Source organism: Pseudopodoces humilis, chromosome 9 (assembly GCF_049639895.1).
Source record: "Pseudopodoces humilis isolate 2021_Gansu_Grassland_sample_001 chromosome 9, ASM4963989v1, whole genome shotgun sequence".
NCBI classification, from domain to species: domain Eukaryota; kingdom Metazoa; phylum Chordata; class Aves; order Passeriformes; family Paridae; genus Pseudopodoces; species Pseudopodoces humilis.
In genome coordinates this window covers 26,242,000-26,260,493 of record NC_142208.1, presented here as the reverse complement: position 1 = coordinate 26,260,493, position 18,494 = coordinate 26,242,000, and the positions used below count along the sequence as shown (strand labels likewise).

Sequence of the window (18,494 nt, the reverse complement as noted above, 5' to 3'; positions counted from 1 at the left end):
TCCCCCTTTTTGCTTTTCTCTTGCAAAGGAGAGAGTAAAACAGTACCACAGCACATTGTGGTCACTGTGAATAGGTCAGGAAGGTGATCAAACCTTAGCTAATGACCCCTCTACCCCCAACCATTTTCTGGAAGTTGGGTGACTTCAAAACAAATTCATGGGTATCTAGAGGGCAGTTCATTTGAGATAGTTTGTATCAGTTATTAGAAAGTAGTGAGGAGCACAGGCACCATATGTTAGTTTGTGTTTACATCATCATCCCCAGCTAAGCTAGGGGCTGTAGCTTTTCCCATTCTGTTTTGCAGGGGTCAGCTGGAGAGACAAAATTATAGCCCTCCGTTCAAAAATGGCTGAGAGGAAAGTCATGTGGTTTGTGGTAACGGCCTTGGATGAAGTAGCATGTAAGTCTTTGCATCTCCTTTCTCAATTCTTTCTACAAAATAAATGTTCTTCCTGCCTTGGAAAGGAAGAGCCATGCCAGGGTGAGAGACCCTTATGACAGCATGTTCGTTAGACATCAATTAACTTCTTACCAAGAGCAGTGGTGGTAACAGGTCACAGACAGCAAGCCTGTATTTCTGCACAGTGCCTCATTACACCAATGCAGCTCCTGAGTGCATTTTTGGCCCAGGAAATGCAGCAAATCACCATCTTTGAGAAACAGTCCAGGCAAAGGGAGAGGAAGGTCACATATAAAGCCTGAGGCTGTGTGATGGAAAAAAAAAAAGATCTGTGAGATTTTCTGTCTGTAAAATATCCTGATGCTGCCTCACCCATTGGAAAGATGGAGACTATTTTCTGCCGTGGAGTCTGGGCTATAAACAAAGCAGTGCAACGTGTGGCTTTGTATACATAAAGCAAGGGTGGGGTACACCGCATTCACAGTAATCTTCCTAATTGTCACAACTTCTTAAGTCAGTCTCTACCTCTCCAGTGTTCAGCCAATGCTTTGGTTAAAACAAGTATGTCAGGGCTCAACTTGTTTTTCCAGATCATTTCAACCCAGGGTCTCACTAGAGTCCCCTCTGTGTTTGGGGCCCCAGGATGGCTGGGTCTCCACACCCTGGCTCCCAGCCCAGTGTGTAGGAAGAGAGAATGGCCAGAAACAGCAGTGGTTTCCCCAGGACTGCTGTTCCTAGTACTGCATGTCCTTTTTGCAGAAATCACCAGTGCACACACTGGTATAGGGGGAATGTAACATGGGCAGGATGTGAGTGCTGCTGTGCCCCGTGTCTAATCTAAGAAATGGAGGTGGTGTTTTCCTCACTCCAGTACTGCCATCACAATGTCCCTGGCACTGGGTGAAGCCAATTTGATGAGGTCTGTGGGCTGTTCTGGATCTGGGACACTGAGCAAAGAGCTTTTTTTGTGAAAGAAGTACTTCTGAGAGTGGTGAATATGACTCCTCCCTCGGGAGGCCTGCATGAGCAGAGATTGTATGTCTCACCTTTTCAGGCGCATCTCCAATTAAATTAATGATAAATTGGTGCCCTGAGGTGGTTTCAGATTAAATGTCTCCAGCAAAGTGAAGCTTGGTTATGAATCGAGAGTGTTAAGATGAACCAGAGAAGGTCATGAGAGAAGCTCATTTTCGGGTGCCTGGTTGATTTCTTGTCCTAAAGGGGGAAGGGGAGTTGTTTTAATTTTATCCAATTCAGTTCACTGAATTAAACTCCAGACGAGTTTTTGGGGACAGAAAAAGAGTCACAAAGGAGATTGTTGCCTTCTTACTGCATTGGGAGTTGGCTGAGCAAGGAAGTTTGTACCCATGCAGTAAAAAGTTCTTTGTGGCTCTTTCCTGCATTCAAGTGACCTACTGCTTCCCTGAGGAGAATTAAGCTCTATTTTTACTTTCATGGCAGAATTTGCACAGTTCGATGAATACAGTGCTGGGTTGTAATTTAGGACATGTTGGTTCTTTTCCCAGCTGTCCTGCTGGCTGGCCTTATTGGCTTGAGTAACTCATTTCTGCTAATTGGATACCCTGGAGTTTTTATTTGACCCTAAAATCAGGATTTTAGAGATTCTGAACATCTACTTCCCCTCTTGACTTTGTCTGGAGTTGTGTGGGCTAAAATATTTGTGAAAAATAGCTAAGACCGTACAGTCTGAATCTGAGATATTGGAGGGCCCATATGAGAGGCCTTTCTGGGGTATTGTAGTCTTGTGTCTTCCTCTTACCTCAAATGTCAAAAGGATTGGAATGAAATGATAGTTTGTAACTTTGAAGTTTTCTGGCTGTTAAGAAGTGAGCTTCTATTGCACTGTGCAGACCAGAAAGGGCAGACCCTACTTTTTGTATATGTGTCCTTGTGTTTCTCTGTCTGTACCTGCTTTTTTCCAAGCCAGCCCTCCTTTAGAAGTTTAACACCAGTTTAAACACCCGGGAATGTTCACACTGTGGTTCTGGTGCCATCTCCTGGCAAAAACTTAGGATTGCCAGGAATGCAGCAGGCCGTGGGCTGGGTGGGAGGTGGACTCATGGCCTGCACCTGTGATGTCTCATTGCTTACCTGTGCTTTTGTGAGATTATTTTTGACTTTCTCTAATGTTGCAGAAGATGAACCAGAAGATGAACTGTGGTTTTTCTTATTTTTCAGGGCTTTTCAACCTTCGAGGTTCTGATGTTGAGTACAATCCTGTGTTTTTTGCATACGCTGTCATAGGAATGAACACAATCAGGTGCTTGTATTCCCTTCCTCTGTTCCCCAAGATGCATTTATCTTGGCGAGAGCTGTTCTAGCAAAGTATCTGTCTTTCCAGAAACGTCTATGCTTGGGTACTTTAGTGTCCTTTCTGAGCTCTTTTGTCTCCAACATTAGTTACTCTCCTCCCCTGATCAGAGCTAGAGAGGCAGCCAAGAGCTCTGCTGCACTCCTCAGCACCTTGGCTGGCTTGCTGGGTGACCTTGGGCACGATGGCTGAGTGCTCTGTCTGTCACCCGGAGATAATGTGTAGGGCCCTTGGAGCTCTGGGTTAAATTGGATAAGAGCCAAGCCTGGCCTGGACATTACAGACTTTAGGGAAAAGTCTAATTGGTCTAATTGCTGGGTCACTTCAAAACTGCAGGGACTGTGCAGGAAGGTTTCAGGGCTGGCGTATAACAGAAGGCTTCTTTCCTGGGACTGCCCCATATATTGAGCCTCAGCAGGCACAGTTCTTTTGGAGGCATCTGTAAGCTGCTACCTAGATCCATCGAAGGTAAAACCTGGCTGAGTGAGTACAGGTTGTGTGTGAAGGTTGAGCTGAACTTTTCAACTCAGTGAAAACCAGAGCAATGTGATACTTAGAAATACAGTACATCTCTTTCCAGATGTTGCTCTTTAAAGTTAGACAGTGGCTGTTACTTGCCTCTGTTACTTTCATGTTTCAAGCACAGTGATGGAATGTAGCCATTTTGATTGTGTCATACAAAGAGAAATGCTACCATCTCTTTCCTCTCAGTGGGGTGGCACATCTTAATTTCAAGTTGGGATTTAAACTGTGTGAAAGCTGGCGGTTAAAATGACATAGGACAAAGTAGAGAGTGCATAATGCATGATCTCCTTTCTCCCTGAAATGTTGCCAGTATGGTTTTTCCTTCCCTCCTTCTGCCACTGTCAGATGTAGTCTCACCCATTGGATCACTCCAATTTGTTTCTCAGGCTCTTCATTGATGGTGACCGGATGACAGACCCAGCTGTGAGGGAGCACTTACAGCTTGACTCCACCCTGGAACCCGAGTTCAAAATCCAGGTGATGCCCTACGGATCTATCCTGTCGGAGCTGCAGGCTGTTGGTGCAGGCCTCTCACCCAAGGAGAAAGTGTGGCTCAGTGACAAAGCCAGCTATGCTCTGACTGAGGCCATTCCCAAGGTCAGTGGCCCTAGCAAGGGAAAATGCTTTTCTCTTCTCTGCTCATTGTGGTTAGGAAGGGTGTTAATGAGGGCAGCTGGCCTCAGTTTCCCCTCTGCAAAGCCCAATGCAGGCTGGAGCTTGTGCAGAAGGGATCCAGCCATGCTGAGGTATCAAGGGGTTGTTAATCCTGGGGTTGCTCCTGCTGGAGCTGCCCTTCCAACTCGCTAAGCCGATTTATCCAAAGAATTGTCAGCTTAAGATAAAACAAGTGCAGTGAGAGAGGGTAGGGAAGAGGCAGCAGGGTGAACTCAGGTCATTCTGCCCACGGGTGGAGCATCAGCCTCATGTGGATGAGCAGAAAGAACTGGAAACTTGCAGAAATTGAAGCAGGAAAGTTGAACAGGACTTCTGGGAAGGTGCATTTGGCTTGCTTGGAGTGTCTGAGGGTGGTCGCCCTTATTTAGTTCAGTGGCTTGGGGATATTAGGCAATATGTGATGTCTTTCACTGAAGGCAGTAAAAGATGACAGAGTTGTAGCAGGGAACCTTGTGAGGACACAGATAATCTGCAGGCACTGGTTGTCCATGCAGCCTTTGCTCTGCTGTGTCTTGCTATCCTTTTGAACCTGGCTGCCTGGGACTCCCACTGTCCACCTAATATTCTAATAGCCATAAAAGATACTTGGGGTGTTGTAGTTAAGGCCTGGCGGAGCGGAAGATACCGGGATGTAACGGAAAGTTAGCAGACCCCCTCTCTCTGTTAGGATAGTAAAATCTCCTGCAATTAGCCAATAGCACCTAACGATGATGTAAGCAGATGGGAGTAACACAGTGACCCTAAGCTATAAATGTTAAATTCTTCTGCAATAAATCGCCATTTACGCCATCCATCACATTGATGCTGTGGGACATGGTCCGTGTGGCTGGAGATAGCCACCGTGCTGACGCTGGCCAGGGTGCCTGCCTTGCTTGAAAACCCACACTTGGGGAAGGACACAACAACTGTGGACTAATGAGCTGGTTTCCATACATCTCGTGTACATGTCTTGTTTGCTAGAGATCACTTTCTCTGGAATACCATCCAGTTTACAGTGATGTCTAGTAACTAACAGATACTGTGAGTAAATATACAGGGTTTTGTCCCTGTCCAGAGTTAAATCTTCAGACACCATCAAGCTATTTCTAGGCCTCCTAATACAGAATACTGACAGCATTAGTGTCTATGGAACATTCGGGATAAATTGTTGTTCTTTTGACTTCAGAGTAGAAAGCCCCTTGCTGTGGTTGTAGTCAATGGTCTATCCCCAGTTTGGTTAAGCTGCTGTAGTTGGTTTATGTAGAGTATATTATGGAAAAGTACAGAAGCTCTGACGTAGAGAAAGGAATGTAATGAGTTGGAGTGGCATTATTTACCCTGTGAGCACTGGAAAAGTGGAAGTTTTGGTTGATAGTGAGTCATTACAGTGCTGCATGCCTTCTGTGTGCAGTGGGGAGAGTCCCTGTCTCAAGGAGCTCTGTGCAATAGAAAGCAGGCAAGGAGGACTGAATTGTCTTGATTAAAAGCCACTTAGAGACTCTCTGAAAGAGCCAGAGGTTTTCTAGTTCCTCCCTGGCTCTCTACCACTTCAAAGCACTCCAGGCCAGTTGCTCAGCTGGTGTGAAGAACACCAGTGCTGGAAGTCCATCTACTGTCTGTCTCCATCAGAGCCAAATATTGACACTGGCAAAAATCCATTCCATTATTAAACACAGATCTGCAAACCCTTTCTAGATTTGTTTACAGCTGCATGTAAATATACTTTTCACAGAAGATTAATAGTACTTACTAGTATCTATAAAGGGCAAGCCAACCTAAGAATCTGAGTATTTATCCTGACTGATAAAAGGACTTTTCTGACTTTCTTGTGACTTCTTCTGTAATTTAGTTTCTGCATTATGTAGTGTAATTATTTTGCTGTTTTTAAGAATTTGGAAATTGTAAGCCTGTAGGATTTTTGTGAATTTAGTCTTTGCAGAGGGTCTATTGGGCCTTTCCTTGAATTTGAGTGAAATTTATTTATTTGTATGCTGATGCATTTAAAGTAGGAAACAACATGTTGCTTGTGCTGTGCTTCTGTAGGTGTCCATCCCATCTCCTGATATATAATGGGTAGAGCAGAGAACTGGGCAAAAGTCTTGGTTCTGCCTTCTTCTGATGCCATGTGTGATGAGATTTGGGCGAGCCACCTCAACTGGTGAATTTCTGAAGATGGGCTGAAACCAGCCAAGCATTCCCGCTAATCTGAGGACAGCTGGTGTTTGAGGAGGTGTGCAGTACTAAGGGATCAGTTACTGGTTCTTAATGCAGGGTCACCCCATCCAAGCACAGGAAAGCTTTGTCTCAAACCACCAATGTAAGCTCCTTTCAGAACTAGCAGCATGTAAAGCTGATCTTTGCAAACGCCTTTCATGTTTCCTTGAGCCTTGATGTGTTTGTCAGAGCTGCTGATCATTAACAGTGGTGATGCTCCGTGCTTGGTACCTGGGCTGGATGCCCTTTGCTGCTTGAGGGTGACTGTCAGGTAACAAGTCAAGGTGGCTTTTAGGTCTGTTTCTACAGCCTAAGTTCTACCATAGCATCAGGGATTAGTGTTTCTCATTGGCCTCTGGGCCTTCAGTGTTCATCAGCAACAGGAATCTATGGCTCAGACATTGATGTAGATACATGGTATTTATGATATCCAGATCTTCACCCTGCTTCATGACAAGCTGTTGTTTAGTTCTTTGGATTTCCCTATGGCTGTTCCTCCTTCAGTCAGGGACTGAAGCATTGGCAACCAGCATCTCATAGTGCTGAAGGTTGAGAGAGGCTGCCAAAGTACAAATTGTGGCCAGGCTGAGTTATTAAATCTGTAGGATTATGTAGTCTGACTAATCCACAAGTAATCCCTGTCCTTCTGCTGCAGGCTTACCGATACCTCACCCCATATACCCCCATCTGCATTGCAAAAGCTGTGAAGAATGCAGCAGAAACAGAAGGCATGAGAAGAGCACATGTAAGTGAAGCCTTGAGTGTCTCCTTGCACATGGCACCAGGTTTGCTTTACCTTTAGGGAAAGAAATAACATTTTCCTTTCAGTTTTAATGTTTTGGATAAAAAGCAAATGAGAATTTGGATGGCAGGATAAAAAAGGGTTTTTGTCAGACATCTACTGCTCTTGAAGCAGGTTTTTTGCTTGTTTTGCGTTCCCTTGAAGAACATTTGCAATAGTGTGAGGAAACAGCCTTGCTCTGTGGGAAGACTGTGTAGACTTGAGAAGTGTTGTTTGCAGTGTGGGCCTTTAAAGGGATGTTCTTTCCCTTTTGCTCGTTCTGTTGTGTTTGTCAGTGGAGTTTTCATATTGTTACCATTTGAATAAACACAGCCTAAAGAACACAAGAGAAATTCTTCGACACATGGTGCAAAGCACAGGCCAAGATGCTCAGAAGCAGCCAGAGTCCTCAAAGCACTCTTTTAGTCTTGTCTTCGTGACACTGGAAATGAGTCTGATTTCCTAGGAAGCTTCATATTTTTAAGCAAAGAAGCTGACTGTGAAACAGGTTCACGGTGGGGCTGAACTTTTCTCTTATTTATTTCCTGTTAGTTTTCAAGCAGTAGTTTCCACAATAAGAGAAATGTGCCAGTTGAAGCAGGGCTGGCAGTTTTGGGCTTGTCCCATATTTTCTGCAGCTTCTTGGGAACCAGTACTTTCTATTTCAATGCTTTTCTCTCCCTGTTAGTTAAGGGGAAGTAAAAATAGTTGTACTGAGAAGAGGAACTTTGTCACCTGCCACCTGAGGACAAAATTGTGCCTTGTTGTTGTACACATCTCCTGCTTCTTGCCCCTACATACTGCAGGCATGTAGAATAAAAAAGGAACAAAAATGAACGTCATAAGGCAAGAGGGCCAGAAGCTGTGTGACAGAGACTGTGTGGTGGCCGTGTGCCCAAAGGACATGTTCCCCTGTCACATCACCAGATGTGTCTTGTGGTTGCCTTCTGTGATCTGAGATGCAAGATAAAGGTTTGTCTGTTAAAGCAAAATAGTCTTGAAAGTGATGTGTGGGGTAAAGCCAGACTTCACACAGTAAGATACGTCCCAGCAGTAATTACTAACATTCATTTAACTCTCCAGATACACTTCCAGGGTTTATATTAATTACAGGGTGCAAAACCTGAAAATACCTCTTGGATAATCTCTTAGTTTGTGTTTCTGAAACTTACAGGTTGAATTCTTTTGCATCAAAACCTGTTTATACTGAGGCTTGATAAGTCTTTCTCCTTCTCAATTGCATTTTCTTGTCCCTATTTTAACATAGATTAAAGATGCTGTTGCCCTGTGTGAGCTCTTTAACTGGCTGGAAAAGGAGGTATTGTATATTTTTATTTTAAACTTGGAGATTCTATTTCTGTGTAAAATTCTTCATTGCCATAAACTTTTCATTAGGCTTTATAGTGCCTTTACTAAAAGTGGGGAAACAGTTGGGGGTTTGTTTGGTGGTTTGGGGTTTTTTGCAAGGATTTCAAACATGCTTTTATCCAAGGCTTTTTTTTTGAGAACATTCTCCCATTCATTTTACACAGACCAAAGCTTGAACAAGTGAGAAATGACCTGAGCAGGCTTAGTGTAGTGTTAATGCTGTCTTTTGCTGGTTTGGTAGTGTAAATCATGAAATAATATTCAGCTTCATACAATACTTTGGAATTATTCTCATGATAATCAGCGTTGTCTGCCAGTTTGAAAAAATTTGGCATTTATGAATGGGAGGTGCAGTGAAAATGGGATAAAAACAAATTACTTGTGTATTCACTGACTTAGAAGTACACAGTGGATGTGCTGTGCTAGAGTGCCGTGTTCCACAGCAACTTAGAAAGCCATGCCACTGCAAGTCTGAGTCTATTGACTTAATTTATTGGGAAGGCTTGATGACTTCCAGAAGGTGCCTTTTTACATGTCTGAGTACCTCAAGAAGTCAGCCTCAGGGGTTCCTAGCTCAGGTAACCTAGCTCTTACCCTGCTTCGCCTGTTTTCCAGTCCGGGGAAAGTTGTGTCACAGGTTTGAATTTATCAAATGCCTAAAGTAAAATTTAACACACTTTGTTTTTTCTGCAACTGCTTTCATTCCTGATTTAAAAGGATAAAATTTCTAACAGTATGGGCTGTTAAAGAGAGCTATTGAAGCTTAGTGCCACCTGACTGTGAAGAGATGTTGCCTTGTGAGATGTTACCTCTGCAGATCTCAGTGAAGTTAGTACTGCACTAACTGCTCCCTAGTCAGGGTTCAGCAGTCTCGCTGTGATCGCCTCCACTTCCTTCTTCTCAAGTGCCCTGCACAGTGTTGCTGGGTTTGTGTTTGTCATTCCTGAGGAATGAGGACAGAGAACCTGGAAAGAAGCCACTTCCAGGGTTTCATAAGGCACAGACAAGACCCATACAGCATTTTCTTTGCTTGTTGCTGCAATAATCCAACTCATGTCCTTATCCACCAGGTTCCAAAGGGAACAGTAACAGAAATAGTTGCTGCAGACAAAGCCGAGGAGTTCCGCAGGTAAAAAGTAAATCTACTCTGAAGAGGTTTTCTGGGTGGCATTTTTTATCTGTTGTTTTTATTTTATTCTTTAGAAATGTATCTCACTTGCAGATATATTTTACCTGAGGACAAACCTTTACTAATGGATTTCTTTGAAAACTTGAAAGAGTTGGGTCTCGTGGGAGGTACAAGTCCCAGCCCACTGGATCCTGTCCACTTTCCTTTTGAGATAGCAGTGAGGAGTGCTGAAGGTTAGGACACTTAAATACAAGATGGTTGCTTCCTTACCACAGAGAAATGTATGTCAAAGCTAGATTTCTTCCTCTTCTGATAGAGAAGGAACACCATTTATTTTGAGAATTACTCCCATGGGTACATCAGCAGGACCTCTAATGCCTTTGAGAAAATAAATAACAATGTAGAAAATGTTCAGCACATCTCTTCCTGGCTGATTTGGGTAGTGAATTTTCTTTTAAGGAAAGAGAAGATCTGGAAAACAGGTTTCCACATGGCTGGAAGAAGAGGGCTTCAAATTGTACATTTCTTCTACCCTAATTTGCTTGTCCAGGTGGCTTTCAAGGCCAAGGGGAAGGCTGAGGTGATGTGGAATTGAGGATGGGGCACTCCAGGTGCCCTAGGTGCTTGGTTTGCTCCTCTCAGTCGTGCTGTAGTGATCACAATCTTTTCTTTCAGTCAGCAGAAAGACTTTGTTGAATTGAGTTTTGCTACCATATCAAGCACAGGTCCAAATGGAGCCATCATTCACTACAAGTAAGAGAAACACAGCTTCTCCTTTCATCCTTCAGCAAAAGTAGTTGGAATAAGCTGTCTTGCCTCATCATGGAGTCACAGCAGAGTACTCCAGGGAGATGTTGCTTGCTATCTTTCTTTACTCCACACTTACTAAGTAAAGATCTTTCCCTACTGGCAGCATGCATGTATTACGATGATGATCTGCTCAGGGCCAGAGAAAAGGGCTATTTTGGGGCTGGAAGTCTGGGAAGGATAAGTATGAAGTGCCACAACTCTTCCGAAATACATCCAGAAACAGATGTTGAGGGTTTTGCTGGAAGCAGCAAAGCTCTGTACTGTAGTGCTGTATACAAATCCTCTCCTTCGTATGATCCCTGGCTCAGCATGTGTGGGATTTCCATCACTGCCACAACAAATCAGAGCTGGCACATCCAAGCTTTCACTTAATAGGGTTTCTGGACTGCAGATGTGGGCTGGAGATCTTAAAACTGTGGAACAAAAACCTTTGTGTTTAACTGAACAGGCCAGTTCCTGAGACCAACAGAACGCTGTCGGTGAATGAGATCTACCTCCTGGACTCAGGAGCACAGTACAAGTGAGTGGATGAATGGTGCTGAACTGCCATGTGTTCTTTTCCCCATGACCCCTGCAGGGTCAGCTCACATTTGCCTTGGCAAGCAAGGCAATGTGGAGTTTGGAGTAGACAGCAGGTCAGGGCTGCTGACAGGCCTTGCTGGGGTCAGGGGCAGGATGTCAAAGTACAGTCCCATCTGAGTGCCATCCATTCCCAGTGTGCTGGGAGCTGTCTAGCTGGTGGTTTTGATATGAAGTTGCAGGAACAGGAGCAGGCCTGACTGCCCTGGCTTAGCCTTGGGCTGCCTACTCAGCAGCCTGCACAGCTGGGTGAGGCACCTCACCTACCCTGACAGGATCTGCCCTGTGGGTAGACTGATACTGAGGTCAGAACAAGGTGGTGTGAAGAAGCAGGACAGCAGTGCCCCATCGTGCTCTCTGCCTTTTCAGAGAGACTCAGAGTCAGGGTTCCTCATCCCAGTAGTCACTCGGGTCTTGGGTATGTTTTTGGGAAGGCATCATGTCTGAAAACACACTCAGTGCTATTTTGACAGTGCCTTTCAGTGGCCTCAGTTCCTTTACTGTGGAACTCTCGACTCCATGGAAAATAAAAGAACTGATGTTTTTAACCAGTGTAAATAGATGAGAAGTGGCTTGTTCAGGAAGACGCAGGACAAGCCTGGCTGCTCCTTTGAGATGAGCTTTGTCTTTAAAGCTATGCCTTTTTGTTATGTCAGTCAGGAAGAGCTTTGAAAAAGAACCATACAGACATCCTTTGATAAGATTTTTACAAGGAGATCTTTTTTCCACCCCTCTGATGGACTAATTAACAATTTCCTTAGTGCCACTATGAAAAGCAGCCCTTTGGATACAATGTAAGCTGGACATCAATGGCACTTACCACAGCATTGTGACAGGGATGCTTTGCTTGTCCCTGCTGAGAAGTTAAACCGTGAGTTCTTTGTGACCACGGCCTGTGTGTGCTGGGGAAGAGCACAGGGACAGGAGTGAGCATTTCAAAGGGAACTCATTATTTCAAGAGCCATTGTGTTTTTGACAGCAGGCTCAAAATGCTGTTTGCAGAAGGAACTTGGAGATAGTTTCTGACATACTGGATTAACCCCTATCCACATGCAGGATGATTTATAGAAATGTTAGCAGAAGACATCCTGAGGATGAAAGGGATAGTATCTCCCCTTACACTTCCCTTTACTTAGCTGGTAACTGTCATTTTTGCAAAAGTGTGTTTTAAAGCTGTTAATGAATCGCCTTCCATACAAATAGGCTAAATTTGGCCTGTTCTCAATGGACATGTACCTGTTGCTAAACCTCAAATTAGCATAGTTTTATGAGCAGTTTAGATTCTAATTTGGGAAGAGCTTTGGGATGCTTATGGTTGAAAGGTAACAGTGTGAATTGTAAATCATTATTGCTACATCTGGGGCATGGTGTTCAGGAATTTTTGAGATTAGGAGTGGTTATACAAGACACTACATCATCAGTCTTGTGTAGCACAGAGCAGATGACTTTATCCATTTATGAGCTCGGTTTGCTGCAGTGTAACTGGGTTTCCTGTGAATACTCACTTTGATTTTTCTTTTTCCCCCATCCCTTTGGTTCCTGCATCTTTCTTTGCCCCTGAAGAGATGGTACAACAGATGTGACCAGGACAATGCATTTTGGCACACCATCAGCCTATGAAAAGGTAAGTTGGGATCACAGTGTGGTTTGCGAGCTGTCCCTTATTATTTGAGATACTTAAATTAGTAATGTGCTCTATTGCTGTGCAGTCAAAGCTCTCTATCGACTTTACCAGTACGTGGCAGCATTTGGCTAAGGATTAAAAAGGAGACTCTCATACTTCAGACTTCCAAAATATAAACTGTTTTCAAGAATTGACACCTTTCTATCTTAAAATTCACAGCTCTCATCTGCAAAATGACATGTTTCCTCTAAGAAATAAGAAAATCAGCAGTCTGAGGATAAACATTACTGGTTTGTCCAATAAGGGAGCCAGGGGGATCTAATTTAGTGCAAAGCTCAGTGTTTGGTGCAAGGCTTCAGTCAGATTGTGCCTAGTGTACAATATTAAAAATCAGTCTCAGACTTACCTGAAAAGGTCTGTGTTGGAAATTTAGCACTGTAATTTTGTTTTTTTTAAATTGCTTCTTTAGCTTTTTATTAGTCTTAGCTGAAACTAATTTCATTATTATAGTTCACATAGTGAGAAAAATATGCTGTAGGGTATGCCCAGGAAGTTAACCAGTTAGGTTATGCCCAGTACAGCCACAAAGAAAATCAGTCATGTAGATCAGGTGAATGCTGATGCTAATCCTGCAGTCTGAGTTTGTGATAGTCTCTCTGAAGTTACTGGAGAAGGATCTTCAGAGGGATTTAAACTGCTTCTGCTCAAGGTTTGCTTTGGCATTACCAGCCACAGGAGAGCACGACCAAGTTTTTCCATATCCTCTGCAATTTGCTACAAGATGCATCCTTTCTTTCCCTTCTTGGGGAATACAAAACTTTTCCTTTCCCTCTTCACTTACAGCACATATTTCTTTGACAGGAATGCTTCACATATGTCCTGAAGGGACATATAGCTGTGAGTGCAGCCATCTTCCCAAATGGAACCAAAGGTGGGTTGGTGAGTTGGAGTGTTTTGATCTCTGAAGAACTGTTAGGTGGTCTGAGAATATTATGACTGACAGGCCTTGGCAGATTAGGCAGATATTGATGTAACTGTCTGTTTCCATCACAAGAGTTTGAATTCTGGGTTGCTGATGCCTTCTGTCTCAGCATCAACCAGTGCTGAAAATTCTGAGGGGGACAGTGTGAAGGATGTTGGTGGAAGTGCTCTGGCTCTAGAGTGATAGTGACTTTCATCAGGCAGTAGCACTCTAACACATGTACTTGGAGGTTGTGTTCTTTACTAATGGCCCTATCAGAGAGGTCACTTTCCAGCTTAAAAGGACTGGCTAATTCTCTTCCAATTACTGTGGAACTACTTGTATCAGTGGGAAAGTACATGGGAAAATGATACACAAAGGAGCTGTTTTTATTTTGTGCAGGGAAAGTTGTGATATATCATCAACCTCTGGTGAATTTGTTACAGAACTGTTTTCTCCCTGGTCACACCTTATACAAAACGAGCTCTTTTTAGAGATTTCCTTAGTTTGCATTCTTGGGTAGGCAAGAGTTAGAAGCAACTGCACAGTGCTATGAGAAACCCAAACTGAAATTGAAGGGTATCTGAACTTGGATACATGGGCTTGGTGTTCACATGCAGCCAAGAGAAATTCTGTGCCCTCTGGTTGAAACTGTGAAATGAGTGGCCTTCCAGGCAAGAAGCCTGGCTGATTCGTTCCCCAAATACGATTGGCAGGTCTCCTATTTTCAGTTCAGTAAGCGCAGCTCCTTTTAAGACAGGTACTGAATTTTCTGTGGGACTTTTAACCATTAGATTATTTCATGAAAATGTCAGTAGAATAAGCAGCAGTGCAATATTTCTGTTACAACCATCTCTTGAAGACCTGTAATGGAAGAGAGAAGGGCTTTTTAGCTGAGAAAGGGATTGAATATCAGAATTGCCAGATATGCCCTGTAACTTCTAGCCATCCAATGACTTGCTTTCTTTGTGGGTGATGAGGCTTTTTGAGGGGCTGGTGGTAGCTTTCTTTTTGCATGTTTTCCAGGCTTGAACCTTCAGTGTGATTATCAGTGTATCTGAAGGAGCCTGACTTGTTTGAATTCTTTCTCCTTGTCTGTGTACAGGTCATCTTCTAGACTCCTTTGCGCGCTCTGCCTTGTGGGACTGTGGCTTGGATTACCTGCACGGGACAGGACATGGAGTTGGCTCTTTCCTAAATGTACACGAGGGTCCTTGCGGCATTAGCTACAAAACCTTTGCAGACGAGCCCTTGGAGGCTGGCATGATTGTCTCTGATGGTATTTACCACTGGTGATTTCTCTCTGGTCACTGGGAAGGGACCAAACTCTTTTAGATGCAGAGGGAATAAATGTGACAGTGATGTAAAGGAAAGGCTGGATCAAAAGCTCTGGGCCTGCCTCCCCAGCTTGCTGTTTTAGTTATCATTTAAGCTCTCTAGATAAAGACCCTCACATTAGCTTTTCACCTTCCACAATGCACCTTTGCAGTGGGGTGCTGCAGGACTGCTTCCTGCTCTCTACAGCACAGGTCTCAGAAAAACTGTGTTGACCAGCTGGCTCTGGCACACTGTGGAAGAGCTGGCTGCAGTACAAGGTGGACACCAAGCTTTCAGGAGCTAATCCTGTCTTTGCTATGGGCTATTTGAGGCAGCTGTTAAATCTTTGCATGCCTTATTCTTCCAGTAGTAAATTAACAGCCTGCTGGGGTTTGCAGAGAGACTAACATTCCTTCAGGGCTGCAAAGTCCTCTCAGGAAGTCAGGATAACAGTCTCTAAGAGAGTGTTTTGAGGAAGGGGTTAACCACCTGCCTTTCATGAAGACATTAATATTTTCAGGGTTTCTGGTATTTGAACACAAGTATTCTGTGGTCTCTCTTGAATTCCAAGGAGATTCTGAAGCTTGAGGGCTGTCTGTCTTGTTTCTTCTCTCTTTGAGAACTTCTGCTGTCACCTTGCTCGGGGCTTCTGTGCAGATTTTGTAGTGTCAGAAATTTGTTTGCCTCTGTGGTTGCCTGATGTCAAGATTGCTTAGTGACTTCAGTGGACTAAAGACATAGAGGGGAAGTTTGGCCATAGGGAATAAGTACTTGCAGAGTGCAGCAATGTGGCTTAGTTAATTACTGTCTGTTTCTGCAGAGCCTGGCTATTATGAAGATGGGTCCTTTGGGATCCGAATAGAAAATGTTGTCCTTGTGATCCCTGCCGAAACCAAGGTGAATGACCTGCTCAAGATGCACCTTTCTCCATGACTTGCTGGTTATAAAACTTGAAGTACTGGAACTTGAGGTGGGACCATGCTGCAGACAGTTAAATCCTACCCAAGATTTCTGGTTTCCAAAACCCCTTATTGATGAGCACTGGTTCTAATGGGAGCACAGAAGACAGTTTTGCTTCTGCAGAGTTTCCATGGGTTGAAATGTGTGTCTGAGAGTTGTTTTAAATTGTTTTCTATCTGTGTGTTGAAGCAACTTTATTCAGCCCCTTGGAGTCATTGATGTAGAACTGGTTGATCTCAAGTTGGGATTTTCCTCTCTGGTAGGGAGCCCTCAGTGGCAGCAGAAACAGACAGATTTTGACATTATAGTTGCCAGTCTGGCTGGGTTAGGCTTTTAGAAATGCCAGACTGAAAATGATCATATAGTCATCAAGCTGAAATCCTGTACAATTCTGACCTTTAGAAAGTGACCATTGAAAGAAGTAACTAAGGTTTATATCAGGATTCTTTGCTTGAGCTGTAAGAAAAATTCTACCATAAGTTGCTCATCTGAATGTTACCTTGGTTGTTCTGTAGTGATGACACAACCAAGGAGTAAGTGTGATCTGGGTGGAGCTATTTCTGAAATTGTGCAATCCGTTTGTCTTTCTGCTGCAGTACAATTTCAAAAACAGAGGGAGCCTGACCTTTGAACCCTTAACTCTGGTTCCAATCCAGACAAAAATGATTGATGTTAATTTGCTGACAGAAAAGGAGGTAAGTAAAGCGGGATTGCATTGCCATCTTTGCACTAGAACCGGATTATTCTCTTCTGTTTGCAGGAACCACTGGCCTTTGTTCCTTTTCATAGATCCAGAGAGCATTCCTGAGCACTCAGACTTATTTTTAAGCTTGACCCATTTTGAAGTGAGAGGCTGGACTAAACAAGCTTTTCAGATGTCCTTCCTATCTATGTTATATAATGAAGACAGGATCTCGCCAATTATGTTTTGGTAGTTCGCTTGATATGATACTTGCAGCTATCATCTCTATTCCTACTCCTGCCTTAAGTTGCTTCTGGCAAATGTCTGTCTTGCCATGCTATCTCCCCAAGGACTATAGTAATGACTGTCCTGTCTTGCTTTCTGCATCTGCTTGTGACCAGGCCCATTCAGGCACACTCCATGCTCAGTACATATGAACTCTGAGCAGACTTCTCTGATACCTGCTCAGCAGCATTTATTTCCTGAACAGCTTCATACTCTAAGCTTCTGTTTGTTTCCCACTACGTTCTCCATGGCATATTTCATCCTGTTTTTCTACCATACTTCTTATTTTACCTCAGCACATCCTCCTTTTTGAATGATAACGCTGTTTCACATTTCCATTTGCTGAATAGGGTTGTGAAGGGCACCAAGATCTGCCCTAGGGTTGCCTGTTCAGATCAATAGGGCAGATTGTGCCTCAGGAGTGCATTGTCCAGTTACAATTTTGCAGAGCTATGTATTAAACTGTGCCAAGGTAGCTATTCAGACTTGCTGGAGGCACTGATTTGCAGAGACTTTACTTGTCAGCTGAATTGACCCTTGGCTTCTCTGAAAACCCAGGATGAATTTCTTCAGTTCCTACCCTCATCAAATTTACAAGTTACTTCCATAGAATAGAGATCTGTCTCTTCAGGACAGGATTCCATCCCAGCCTAACAGCTCAGACCCAGAGAGCACGAGGGCCTACAAATGTTTTTGGCTGTACATAACTTGTAAGGTCACACACTCTCTTCTGTGTTCATGCTGAATGTCCTACCCCTCCCTTTCTCCAGTGTAACTGGGTGAATGAGTACCATCAGAAGTGCAGGGAAGTGGTTGGAGCAGAGCTGGAGAGGCAAGGCCGGCACGAAGCTCTTCGGTGGCTCCTCCGGGAGACGGAGCCTCTGGCCCGAGTTCAGTAGCACCACCACTGGCTGTAGAGCATCACGACAGCTCCGTGTTCCGATCACCTGCGTCTTCCTGGAGCTCGGCGCCACTGGGAGGACGTTTTTCAATAAGCATTTGGAAATCAGGAAGGGATTTCATGTAGTGTTTCTTGCCCCACAACATGTCTGGGTCATGTGGGGCTGAGGAGGGTTACTGTCTGAGTAAGTGTTTTGGGGGGAGGGGTTGAGCATAGAAAACAAACAAAATAAATAAGCACGTTGCCTTTGAAACAGGGGTCTTATTTCAATAATGGTTCTAAGAGGCAATACTGGAATATTTTATACTGTCTGGTTTTTCACTGTGAAAACTCAGTATTTTTGCATACTTGGGTTCCAGTTGCTAAGATGTTACCCACACAGCAGGACTGATTACTGAATAAAAGATTCCAATCCGCTGCTTGCTCCATCTGTCTTCTCTTGCAGTCAGTGATGTGTTGGGTTTGGCAGCTTGAAGAAGGACAGGAGAACCTCATCTTTCCACCCTTATGAGTGCATCTAACTTAGACAGGAGACAAATATGTTTAGAACTGCCTGGTGCCAGGCGCTGGCAGGCAGAGGTTACGGAGAGAGCTGGCAGGAGCAGTCAGTTCTTATTTGTGACAGGTCCTGGAAGGATATGGAGACACTCGACAGAGGTTTGTGTGCACAGAGCGCCAGGGCCAGTACTTCTGTCTATTGTTATGTCTTACTGAGTGCTTGTGTAGCCCATGGCAGTGCAGGATGCGTGGACAGTATCATGGAATTGCAGCTCTTCCTGGACACAAAGCAATTAGTAAGTTAAAATAAATAAATATGCCCACAATGGACAAAGGACGCTCCGGGCAGGGTCAGCGCGGCCGGGCAGGGCGCAGGGACACCTGGTGGCCGAGCGGGGTAGTGCAGCAGAGCGCTTTCCTCGGGCACTGCCGCTTGAGCTGCAGGCGGCTGATGGAAACAACTTCGGTATCAG

General features: G+C 44.1%; 1 protein-coding gene across 1 annotated transcript in view; it reads left to right on the top strand.

Moving 5' to 3' along the window:
• Nucleotides 1-17,951, top strand: part of XPNPEP1 (X-prolyl aminopeptidase 1) — a 31,278-nt gene extending 13,327 nt beyond the window's left edge. The window contains exons 8-21 of the mRNA XM_014250113.2: nucleotides 306-401; nucleotides 2,601-2,682; nucleotides 3,645-3,855; nucleotides 6,782-6,871; nucleotides 8,175-8,225; nucleotides 9,346-9,404; nucleotides 10,080-10,157; nucleotides 10,663-10,734; nucleotides 12,357-12,417; nucleotides 13,279-13,348; nucleotides 14,484-14,657; nucleotides 15,516-15,592; nucleotides 16,252-16,350; nucleotides 17,393-17,951. Coding sequence (XP_014105588.1) covers nucleotides 306-401; nucleotides 2,601-2,682; nucleotides 3,645-3,855; nucleotides 6,782-6,871; nucleotides 8,175-8,225; nucleotides 9,346-9,404; nucleotides 10,080-10,157; nucleotides 10,663-10,734; nucleotides 12,357-12,417; nucleotides 13,279-13,348; nucleotides 14,484-14,657; nucleotides 15,516-15,592; nucleotides 16,252-16,350; nucleotides 17,393-17,521 — 1,349 coding nt within the window. The 3' untranslated portion in view covers nucleotides 17,522-17,951. The remainder of the gene's footprint in view (nucleotides 1-305; nucleotides 402-2,600; nucleotides 2,683-3,644; nucleotides 3,856-6,781; nucleotides 6,872-8,174; nucleotides 8,226-9,345; nucleotides 9,405-10,079; nucleotides 10,158-10,662; nucleotides 10,735-12,356; nucleotides 12,418-13,278; nucleotides 13,349-14,483; nucleotides 14,658-15,515; nucleotides 15,593-16,251; nucleotides 16,351-17,392) is intronic.
• The last annotated feature ends 543 nt before the right edge of the window (nucleotides 17,952-18,494 follow it).